At 58.7% G+C, this 12,245-nt stretch overlaps 1 protein-coding gene across 1 annotated transcript in view; it reads left to right on the top strand.

The window, feature by feature from the left end:
• The window catches only part of LOC139235290 (NUT family member 2G-like), a 23,030-nt gene extending 15,491 nt beyond the window's left edge, over window positions 1-7,539 (top strand). The window contains exons 6-7 of the mRNA XM_070866431.1: window positions 1,659-1,775; window positions 6,519-7,539. Coding sequence (XP_070722532.1) covers window positions 1,659-1,775; window positions 6,519-7,469 — 1,068 coding nt within the window. The 3' untranslated portion in view covers window positions 7,470-7,539. The remainder of the gene's footprint in view (window positions 1-1,658; window positions 1,776-6,518) is intronic.
• Window positions 7,540-12,245: the final 4,706 nt, after the last annotated feature.

The following is a 12,245-nucleotide window of genomic DNA, read 5'->3' as shown; positions in this document are numbered from 1 at the left end:
CTGCGTGCACCGGTGTGTGAGAGAGAGAGAGGGAGTGAGCAGAGAAACCGCCCACACCCAGTGACACACCAGCATCGAAACTAGGTAGGGCAGGGGAGCAGCCCGCTCTCTGTACACACTCCCTCTCCCTCCCACACTCCCTCCCTCCTCCCCCTAACACACTCCCTCTCTCCCTCCTCTCCTCCCTCTCTCTCCCTTCTCTCCTCCCTTCCACACTCCCTCTCTCCCTCCTCTCCTCCCCTCTCCCTCTCTCCTCCCTTCCACACTCCCACTCTCCCTTCTCTCCTCCCTCCCACGCTCCCTTCCTCCTCCCCCTCCACACTCCCTCTCCCTCCCCCCCTCCACACCCTCCCTCCCCTCCCACACTCCCTCCCTCCTCCCCCTAACACACTCCCTCTCTCCTCCTCTCCTCCTTCCACACTCCCTCTCTCCCTCCTCTCCTCCCCTCCCACACTCCCTCTCTCCCTCCTCTCCTCCCTCCTCCCTCTCTCCTCCCTTCCCACACTCCCTCTCTCCCTCCTCTCCTCCCCTCTCTCCTCCCCCTCCCCCTCCTCCTCCCACACTCCCTCCCTCCTCCCCCTCCCACACTCCCTCTCTCCCTCCTCTCCTCCCTCTCTCCCCTCCCCCTCCACACTCCCTCTCCCTTCTCTCCTCCCTTCCACACTCCCTCTCTCCCTTCCACACTCCCTCTCTCCCTCCTCTCCTCCCTTCCACACTCCTCTCTCCCTCCTCTCTCCCTTCTCTCCTCCCTTCCACACTCCCTCTCTCCCTCCTCTCCTCCCTCTCTCCTCCCCCTCCCACACTCCCTCTCTCCCTCCTCTCCTCCCTTCCACACTCCCTCTCTCCCTCCTCTCCTCCCTTCCACACTCCCTCTCTCCCTCCTCTCCTCCCTTCCACACTCCCTCTCTCCCTCCTCTCCTCCCTTCCACACTCCCTCTCTCCCTCCTCTCCTCCCTCTCTCCCTCCCCCTCCCACACTCCCCTCTCTCCCTCTCTCCTCCCCCTCCCACACTCCCTCTCTCCCTCCTCTCTCCCTTCTCTCCTCCCTTCCACACTCCCTCTCTCCCTCTCTCTCCTCTCTCCCTTCCACACTCCCTCTCTCCCTCCTCTTCTCCCTTCCACACTCCCTCTCTCCCTCCTCTCCTCCCTCTCTCCTTCCACACTCCCTCTCTCCCTCCTCTCCTCCTCTCTCCCTTCCACACTCCCTCTCTCCCTCCTCTTCTCCCTTCCACACTCCCTCTCTCCTTCCCTCCACCTCTCTCCCCCACTCTCTCTCCCTCTCTCCCCCCCTCCCCCTCTCTCTCCCCTCTCTCCCCCCCCTCCCTCTCTCTCTCTCTCCCCTCTCTCTCCCCCCCTCACGCTCTCTGTCTCTCTCTAGGCTGAAGCTATAATACACCCGGAATTCCTGTCCGACCTGCTCTCGCTCCCCCGCTCTCCCCCACCTCTCGCTCTCTCCCCCTCTCTCCCCCCCCCCTCCCCCTCCCCCTCTCTCTCCCCTCCCTCCCTCCCTCTCTCCCCTCTCTCTCTCGCTCCCCCCCTCCCTCTCTCCCTCCCCCCCTCCCCTCTCTCCCCTCTCTCTCTCTCTCTCTCTCTCTCTCTTCCCCCCCCCCCCCCCCCCACCTCTCTCTTCCCCCCCTCACGCTCTCTGTCTCTCTCTAGGCTGAAGCTATAATACACCCGGAATTCCTGTCCGACCTGCTCTCGCCCCAGGGGAACATTGATTTTCCGCGCCTCATCAAGGAGCTGGAAATGGAGGAACATCTCTCAACGGCTGAGGTGAGGAGGTGGGTGAGGGGAGGGGAGGGGAGGGGAGGGAGTGGCCCAGGGAGAGGGGGAAGGGGAGGGGGTGAGGGTAGATCGAGGCGAAAGATAGGCTCCCATTTCAACCCCCTTCATCGGCTCGGCATGTCACAAAGTGTTTTACAGTACGGCACTCCCTCAGTACTGACCCTCCGACAGTGCGGCACTCCCTCAGTACTGCCCCTGCGACAGTGCAGCGCTCCCTCAGTACCGCCCCTCCGACACTCCCTCAGTACTGCCCCTCCGACAGTGCGGCGCTCCCTCAGTACTGCCCCTGCGACAGTGCGGCACTCCCTCAGTACTGCCCCTCCGACAGTGCGGCACTCCCTCAGTACTGCCCCTCCGACAGTGCGGCGCTCCCTCAGTACTGCCCCTGCGACAGTGCGGCACTCCCTCAGTACCGCCCCTCCGACACTCCCTCAGTACTGCCCCTGCGACAGTGCGGCGCTCCCTCAGTACTGCCCCTCCGACAGTGCAGCACTCCCTCAGTACTGCCCCTCCGACAGTGCGGCGCTCCCTCAGTACTGCCCGTCCGACAGTGCGGCACTCCCTCAGTACTGCCCCTCCGACAGTGCAGCACTCCCTCAGTACTGCCCCTCCGACAGTGCGGCGCTCCCTCAGTACTGCCCCTCCGACAGTGCGGCGCTCCCTCAGTACTGCCCCTCTGACAGTGCGGCGCTCCCTCAGTACTGCCCCTCTGACAGTGCGGCGCTCCCTCAGTACTGCCCCTCCGACAGTGCGGCACTCCCTCAGTACTGCCCCTCCGACAGTGCAGCACTCCCTCAGTACTGCCCCTCCGACAGTGCGGCACTCCCTCAGTACTGCCCGTCCGACAGTGCGGCAGTCCCTCAGTACTGCCCCTCCGACAGTGCAGCACTCCCTCAGTACTGCCCCTTCGACAGTGCGGCTCTCCCTCAGTACTGCCCCTCCGACAGTGCGGCGCTCCCTCAGTACTGCCCCTCTGACAGTGCGGCGCTCCCTCAGTACTGCCCCTCCAACAGCGCAGTACGGCGCTCCCTCAGTACTGCCCCTCCGACAGTGCAGCACTCCCTCAGTACTGCCCCTCCGACAGTGCGGAGCTCCCTCAGTACTGCCCCTTCGACAGTGCGGCGCTCCCTCAGTACTGCCCCTCCGACAGTGCAGCACTCCCTCAGTACTGCCCCTCCGACAGTGCGGCGCTCCCTCAGTACTGCCCCTCTGACAGTGCGGCGCTCCCTCAGTACTGCCCCTCCAACAGCGCAGTATGGCGCTCCCTCAGTACTGCCCCTCCGACAGTGCGGAGCTCCCTCAGTACTGCCCCTTCGACAGTGCGGCGCTCCCTCAGTATTGCCCCTCCGACAGTGCAGCACTCCCTCAGTACCGCCCCTCCGACAGTGCGGCGCTCCCTCAGTACTGCCCCTCTGACAGTGCGGCGCTCCCTCAGTACTGCCCCTCCAACAGCGCAGTATGGCGCTCCCTCAGTACTGCCCCTCCGACAGTCCGTCACTCCCTCAGTACTGCCCCTCCGACAGCGCAGTACGGCGCTCCCTCAGTACTGCCCCTCCGACAGTCCGTCACTCCCTCAGTACTGCCCCTCCGACAGCGCAGTACGGCGCTCCCTCAGTACTGCCCCTCCGACAGTGCGGCGCTCCCTCAGTACACTGGGACACTGCTTTAATCACTCACCTCACACGCTGCAGGAAGTGGAGAAAGGGATCGACCGAGTAATTACAGGCCAGTCAGCCAAACCTCAGAGTTGGACAAACGGTTGGATAAAATTGCGAGCGCCTGCATTAATTGTCATTTGGAAAAACACGGATTAATCAGCGTGGATTTGTCTCGGGAAGGTCGTGTCTGACGAACTTGATTGAATTTTGAGAGTGGGTAACCAGGAGGGTTGATGAGGACAGTGCGTACGATGTAATCTATCTGGATCTTAGCAAGGCTTTCGATAAGGTCTCACATGGCAGACTGGTCACGAAGGTTAAAGCCCGTGGGATCCAGGGCAAAGTGGCAAGTTGGATCCAAAATTGGCTCAGAGGCAGGAAGCAAAGGGCAATGGTTGTGACTGGAAAGCTGTATCCAGTGGGGTTCCGCCGGGCTCAGTGCTGGGTCCCTTGCTTTTTGTGATATACATCAATGATCCAGACTTGAATGTTGGGGGTATGATTAAGAAGTTTGCAGATGACACTAACATCGGGCCGTGTGGTTGATAATGATGAAGAAAGCTGTGGACTGCAGGAAGATATCGATCGACTGGTCAGGTGGGCAGAGCAGTGGCAAATGGAGTTTAATCCGGAGAAGTGTGAGGGAATGCATTTGGGGAGGGGCTAACAAGGCGAGGGAATACACATTAAATGTTCGGACACTGAGAGGTGTGGAGGAACAGAGGGACCTGGGAGTGCAGGTCCACAGATCCCTGAAGGTAGCAGGCCAGGTGGATAAGGTGGTTAAGAAGGCATACGGAATACTTGCCTTTATTGGCCGAGGCATGGAATACAAGAGCAGGGAGGTTATGCTTGAACTGTGTAAAACACTGGTTAGGCCACAGCTGGAGTACTGCGTGCACAGTTCTGGTCACCACATTACAGGAAGGATGTGATTGCACTGGAGAGGGTGCAGAGGAGATTTACCAGGATGTTGCACTGGAGAGGGTACAGAGGAGATTTACCAGGATGTTGCACTGGAGAGGGGTACAGAGGAGATTTACCAGGATGTTGCACTAGAGAGGGTACAGAGGAGATTTACCAGGATGTTGCACTGGAGAGGGGTACAGAGGAGATTTACCAGGATGTTGCACTGGAGAGGGTACAGAGGAGATTTACCAGGATGTTGCACTGGAGAGGGGTACAGAGGAGATTTACCAGGATGTTGCACTGGAGAGGGTACAGAGGAGATTTACCAGGATGTTACACTGGAGAGGGTACAGAGGAGATTTACCAGGATGTTGCACTGGAGAGGGGTACAGAGGAGATTTACCAGGATGTTGCCGGGACTGGAGAATTTTAGCGATGAGGAAAGATTGGATCGGCTGGGGTCTGTTTTCCTTGGAACAGAGGAGGCTGAGGGGAGACCTGATTGAGGTGTATAAAATGATGAGGGGCCTGGATAGAGTGGATAGGACGGACCTGTTTCCCTGGGCAGAGGGGTCAACAACCAGGGGGCAGAGATTGAAAGTAATTGGGGGGGGAGGTTTAGAGGGGATTTGAGGGGAAATGTCTTCACCCAGAGGGTGGTGGGGGTCTGGGGGGAACTCACGGCCTGAAAGGGGGGTAGAGGCAGAAACCCTCACCACATTTGGATGTGCTCCTGAAGTGCCATAACCCACAGGGCTCCGGACCCAGAGCGGGGAAAGTGGGATTAGGCCGGGTAGCTCTTGGTCGGCCGGCACGAGACACGATGGGCCGAATGGCCTCCTTCCGTGCTGTAAATGTCTCTGATTACTTGTATGCTGATGACCCCCAGCTCTACCTGATCACCACATCTCTCGATCGCTCCATGGTCTCTAACCTGACACACTGCTTGTCCGACATCCAGCACTGGAGGAGCAGAAATTTATCCGCAGCATAACTCAGACCGTCTGTTTCCCCCTCCGTAACATCGCCCGTCACCGCCCCCTGCCTCAGCTCATCCGCTGCTGAAGCCCTCATCCGTGCCTGTGTTACCTCCAGACTTGACTATTCCAACGCACTCCTGGCCGGCCTCCCACATTCTACCCGACGTAAACTCGAGGTGATCCAAAACTCGGCTGCCCCCGTGTCCTAACTTGCACCGAGTCCCACTCACCCATCACCCCCTGTGCTCACTGTCCCGTGTCCTAACTCGCACCGAGTCCCGCTCACCCATCACCCCCTGTGCTCGCTGCCCCGTGTCCTAACTCGCACCCAGTCCCACTCACCCATCACCCCCTGTGCTCACTGTCCCGTGTCCTAACTCGCACCGAGTCCCGCTCACCCATCACCCCCTGTGCTCACTGACCCAGTGTCCTAACTCGCACCGAGTCCCGCTCACCCATCACCCTCTGTGCTCGCTGTCCCGTGTCCTAACTCACACCCAGTCCCGCTCACCCATCACCCCCTGTGCTCACTGACCCCGTGTCCTAACTCGCACCGAGTCCTGCTCGCCCATCACCCCCTGTGCTCACTGCCCTGTGTCCTAACTCGCACCGAGTCCCGCTCACCCATCACCCCCTGTGATCGCTGACCTACATTGGCTCCCGGTTAAGCAATGTCTCGATTTCAAAATTCTCATCCTTGTTTACAAATCCCTTCATGGCCTCTTGCCCCTCCCTATCTCTGTAACCTCCTCCAGCCCTACTACCCTCCCTATCTCTGTAACCTCCTCCAGCCCCTACACCCCTCCCTATCTCTGTAACCTCCTCCAGCCCCTACACCCCTCCCTATCTCTGTAACCTCCTCCAGCCCCTACACCCCTCCCTATCTCTGTCACATCCTCCAGCCCCTACACCCCTCCCTATCTCTGTAACCCCCTCCAGCCCCTACACCCCTCCCTATCTCTGTAACCTCCTCCAGCCCCTACACCCCTCCCTATCTCTGTCACATCCTCCAGCCCCTACACCCCTCCCTATCTCTGTAACCCCCTCCAGCCCCTACACCCCTCCCTATCTCTGTAACCTCCTCCAGCCCCTACACCCCTCCCTATCTCTGTAACCCCCTCCAGCCCCTACACCCCTCCCTATCTCTGTAACCCTAACCCCTCGTTCCCTCTTATGTTTTGAAGCTGGAACACAGAAGAGACTGCAGCCAGGCCGGAATCGGAGAGCAGACGGAGCGCGCTGACCCCCGACCCCAGGCGGCCGACCCCCGACCCCAGGCCGCCGACCCCCGACCCGCCAGCCCCCCGGTCATGAGGGCGGAGGCCGCTCGGCCCCTCCAGGGCCTGCTGCTTCCCCCGCTTGACCCCGACTGCCCCTATTCCAGCCGCCTCCAGCGGCTTGCCCTGCAGTCGGCCTGCGACAAGGCCGCGCCCCCCACGCCCCCCCCGGCCGCCGACGCTGAGGCCCCCCCCTTCCACCACCTCCTCCTCCTGCGGGAGATGAAGGGTGAGGCCTCCCCGAGCCAAGCGGCCGAGGCCTGGCGGTGGACGGAGGCCCTCCTGCCCCGGCCGGCTGTAGGGCCCGAGCCTGGTTCGCTAGGCCCCGTCGCCCCCGACGACGGGGGCTCGGCGGGAGCAGGAGAGCTGGAGGCCTCCCCCGAGGAGGAACAGGAGGAGGAGCAGCAGGCCCTGGGGGTCCTGATGCTGGAGACCCTGCCCCTGCCCCTACCCCTACCCGTGCCCCAGGCCTCCTCGCCAGGCCCACCGACCCCGGGCACCGCCAGCCGGCCCCAGGGCGACCCCCAGCCCACCTTCCTGGACGCCGGCGATGCCTACCCCTCCCCTGGGGCTCCCAAGGACAGCCGGGAGCCGGGGGAGAGCCCCAGCGAGGGCAGGGAGGGGCGGAAGGCCGAGGCCGAAGCCTGCCCGCTAGGCCCCGAGCCCCGGGCAGGGGCCGCCCCTCCCGCTCCTGCCCCGCCGGACCACCGCCCTCCCCGCAGCAACAAGAACACCTCCGGGGCACCCCGCCCGGCCCCTCCCGTCCCGCCCACCCGCGCCAGGGTCCGGACACGGCAACAGAAGCGCGGCAACGACGGAACCGTGGTCCGCCGGAGCAAGAGAGTGAAGAAAAGCTGAAGCGGATCACGGGGAGAGAGGGAGAGAGAGAAAGAAAACGACGAGAGAGAGAGAGAGAGAGAGATTAAATTAATTGTCAAAATAAAAAGAGAGAGAGAATAACTGGAACGTGAAGGACTCACGCTGTCGGAGGGGCAGTGCTGAGGGAGCGCCGCACTGTCGGAGGGGCAGTACTGAGGGAGTGCCGCACTGTCGGAGGGGCAGTGCTGAGGGAGTGCCGCACTGTCGGAGGGGCAGTACTGAGGGAGTGCCGCACTGTCGGAGGGGCAGTGCTGAGGGAGTGCCGCACTGTCGGAGGGGCAGTACTGAGGGAGTGCCGCACTGTCGGAGGGGCAGTACTGAGGGAGCGCCGCACTGTCGGAGGGGCAGTGCTGAGGGAGTGCCGCACTGTCGGAGGGGCAGTACTGAGGGAGCGCCGCACTGTCGGAGGGGCGGTGCTGAGGGATCGCCGCACTGTCGGAGGGGCAGTACTGAGGGAGCGCCGCACTGTCGGAGGGGTAGTACTGAGGGAGCGCCGCACTGTCGGAGGGGCAGTACTGAGGGAGCCCCGCACTGTCGGAGGGGCAGTACTGAGGGAGCGCCGCACTGTCGGAGGGGCAGTGCTGAGGGAGCGCCGCACTGTCGGAGGGGCAGTGCTGAGGGAGTGCCGCACTGTCGGAGGGGCGGTACTGAGGGAGCGCCGCACTGTCGGAGGGGCAGTACTGAGGGAGCCCCGCACTGTCGGAGGGGCAGTACTGAGGGAGCCCCGCACTGTCGGGGGGCAGTACTGAGGGAGCGCCGCACTGTCGGAGGGGCAATACTGAGGGAGTGCCGCACTGTCGGAGGGGCAGTACTGAGGGAGCCCCGCACTGTCGGAGGGGCAGTACTGAGGGAGCGCCGCACTGTCGGAGGGGCCGTCTTTCGGACGGGACGTTAAACCGAGGCCCCGTCTGCCCTCTCAGGTGGCCGTCAAAGATCCCAGGGCCACGACAGGAAGGAGAGAACCAGCTGCTCTGGTTGCTGCTTGTGGGAGCTTGCTGTGCATCCATTGGCTACATTGCGACGGTGACTACACTTGTACAGAGCTTCATTGCCTGTGAAGCGCTCGGGAGGTCCTGGGGTTATGAGAGGCGCTGTAGAAATGCTTGCGGTTAAATTCCCGAATCTCATTTGTCACTCATCCCGTGCCCATATTCTGAAATGACAAACATTTAAATGTTAATGCTCAAAGAGATTTGGAGGTATGTGTGCACACAGCAAGCTAAGCATGCAGGTACAGCAAGCAACGGGGAAGGCAAGTGGCATGTTGGCCTTTATTGCCCAGGGGGTCGGAGTATAAGAGTGAGGAAGTCTTGCTACAACTGTACAGGGTATTGGTGAGACCACACCTGGAGTACTGCGTGCAGTTCTGGTCTCTCTATCTAAGGAAGGATATACTTGCATTGGAGACAGTACAACGGAGGTTCGCCGGACTGATTCCTGGGATGAGTGGGCTGTCCTATGATGAGAGGTTGTGTAGAATGGGCCGATACTCTCTGGAGTTTCGAAGAATGAGAGGCGATCTGATAGAAACATAGAAAATAGGTGCAGGAGGAGGCCATTCGGCCCTTCGAGCCTGCACCACCATTCAATAAGATCATGGCTGATCATTCACCTCAGTACCCCTTTCCTGCTTTCTCTCCATACCCCTTGATCCCTTTAGCCGTAAGGGTCACATCTAACTCCCTCTTGAATATATCCAATGAACTGGCCTCAACAACTCTCTGTGGTAGAGAATTCCACAGGTTAACAACTCTCTGAGTGAAGAAGTTTCTCCTCATCTCGGTCCTAAATGGCTTACCCCTTATCCTTAGACTGTGACCCCTGGTTCTGGACTTCCCCAACATCGGGAACATTCTTCCTGCATCTAACCTGTCCAGACCCGTCAGAATTTTATCTGTTTCGATGAGATCCCCTCTCATCCTTCTAAACTCCAGTGAATACAGGCCCAGTCATAAGAACATAAGAATTAGGAACAGGAGTAGGCCATCTAGCCCCTCGAGCCTGCTCCGCCATTCAACAAGATCATGGCTGATCTGGCCGTGGACTCAGCTCCACTTACCCGCCCGCTCCCCGTAACCCTTAATTCCCTTATTGGTTAAAAATCTCTCTATCTGTGACTTGAATACATTCAATGAGCTAGCCTCAACTGCTTCCTTGGGCAGAGAATTCCACAGATTCACAACCCTCTGGGAGAAGAAATTCCTTCTCAACTCGGTTTTAAATTGGCTCCCCCGTATTTTGAGGCTGTGCCCCCTAGTTCTAGTCTCCCCGACCAGTGGAAACAACCTCTCTGCCTCTATCTTGTCTATCCCTTTCATTATTTTAAATGTGTCTATAAGATCACCCCTCATCCTTCTGAACTCCCAACGAGTAAAGACCCAGTCTACTCAATCTATCATCATAAGGTAACCCCCTCATCTCCGGAATCAGCCTCGTGAATCGTCTCTGTACCCCCTCCAAAGCTAGTATATCCTTCCTTAAGTAAGGTGACCAAAACTGCACGCAGTACTCCAGGTGCGGCCTCACCAATACCCTGTACAGTTGCAGCAGGACCTCCCTGCTTTTGTACTCCATCCCTCTCGCAATGAAGGCCAACATTCCATTCGCCTTCCATTCGATCCAGTATCTCCTCATAGGTCAGTCCTGCCATCCCGGGAATCAGTCTGGTGAACCTTCGCTGCACTCCCTCAATAGCAAGAACGTCCTTCCTCAGACTAGGAGACCAAAACTGAACACAATATTCCAGGTGTGGCGGGGTGTTTGTGTGAGCGTACATTTCTGAGGACCAAATATGCCAGTTCTGTCAACCATAGGCACTATTTGATTGTGTCGATTTAACAACAAAAAAATCCAGAGAGTTTATATAGCTCAATTAAATAGTCATGTTCAAAGAGGAATTGGATAAATATTTGAAGGAGACACAATTGCGGGGATAGAGCAGGGCAGTGGGACTAAGTGGATGACCTGAGTGGCCTCGTTCTGTTCTGTACTATTCTTTTTTAAAAATATTCCTTCCTGGGCTGTGGGCATCGCTGGCAAGGCCGGCATTTATTGCCCATCCCTAATCGCCCCTTGAGAAGGTGGTGGTGAGCCGCCTTCTTGAACCGCTGCAGTCCGTGTGGTGAAGGTGCTCCCACAGTGCTGTTAGGGAGGGAGTTCCAGGATTGTGAGCCAGCGACATACCAGGTTCCGAGGGGGATTGCAAGTACAGCAGGCGGTGAAGAAGGCAAATGGTATGTTGGCCTTCATAGCGAGGGGATTTGAGTATAGGAGCAGGGAGGTCTTACTGCAGTTGTACAGGGCCTTGGTGAGGCCTCACCTGGAATATTGTGTTCAGTTTTGGTCTCCTAATCTGAGGAAGGACATTCTTGCTATTGAGGGAGTGCAGCGAAGGTTCACCAGACTGATTCCCGGGATGGCGGGACTGACATATGAGGAGAGACTGGATCGACTGGGCTTATATTCACTGGAGTTTCGAAGAATGAGAGGGGATCTCATAGAAACATATAAAATTCTGACGGGTCTGGACAGGTTAGATGCAGGAAGAATGTTCCCGATGTTGGGAAAGTCCAGCACCAGGGGTCACAGTCTAAGGATAAGGGGTATGCCATTTAGGACTGAGATGAGGAGAAACTTCTTCACTTAGAGAGTTGTTAACCTGTGGAATTCTCTACCACAGGGAGTTGTTGAGGCCAGTTTGTTGGATATATTCAAGAGGGAGTTAGATATGGCCCTTATGGCTAAAGGGATCAAGGGGTATGGAGAGAAAGCAGGAAAGGGGTACTGAGGTGAATGATCAGCCATGATCTTATTGAATGGTGGTGCAGGCTCGAAGGGCCGAATGGCCGGCTCCTGCACCTATTTTCTATGTTTCTATTGACAGGGTAGATACAGGGAGGGTGTTTCCCCCCCGGGCTGGGGAGTCTAGAACCAGGGGTCACAGTCTCAGGATAAGGGGTCGGCCATTTAGGACGGAGATGAGGAGAAATTTCTTCACTCAGAGGGGGGTGAATCTTTGGAATTCTCTGCCCCAGAGGGCTGTGGAGGCTCAGTCTTTGAGTGTATTCAACGCTGAGGTCGATAGATTTTTGGGTTAGGGTTAGGAGTTGGGAGTTTAGGGGAGTGAAGGGTTATGGGGAGCGGGCGGGGAAGTGGAGCTGAGTCCATGATCGGATCAGCCACGGTCGTATTAAATGGCGGAGCAGGCTCGAGGGGCCGTACGGCCGACTCCTGCTCCTAATTTCTTATGCCGGGGACAACCTGACCCTGGGGCAAGTTCACCGTTAAGGTCAGAATGAGAAAGCCCGTGGTGGCCAGTGAGATCGTGGTGTTCGACAGCACCTCCCAAACCCGCGACCTCTACCCCCTAGAAGGACAAGGGCAGCAGGGCGCATGGGAACACCACCCCCTCCACGTTCCCCTCCCAGTCACACACCATCCCGACTTGGAAATATATCGGCCGTTCCTCCATCGTCGCTGGGTCACAATCCTGGAACTCCCTCCCTAACAGCACTGTGGGAGCACCTTCACCACACGGACTGCAGCGGTTCAAGAAGGCGGCTCACCACCTCCTTCTCCAGGGGCGACGAGGGATGGGCAATAAATGCCGGTCTTGCCAGCGACGCCCACAGCCCAGGATGGAATCCGATCAACAAGTCCACCCGATATCAGCAGCGATAAACGGACCTCAGCCTGCTCTCTGACCAGTTCTTCCTCATCGCACAGCTGCTGTACCCAAGTAGTGGGAATCAACCT

Source organism: Pristiophorus japonicus, chromosome 23, assembly GCF_044704955.1.
Source record: "Pristiophorus japonicus isolate sPriJap1 chromosome 23, sPriJap1.hap1, whole genome shotgun sequence".
In the NCBI taxonomy this organism is placed as follows: domain Eukaryota; kingdom Metazoa; phylum Chordata; class Chondrichthyes; family Pristiophoridae; genus Pristiophorus; species Pristiophorus japonicus.
This window is presented reverse-complemented; position numbering and strand designations above follow the sequence as displayed.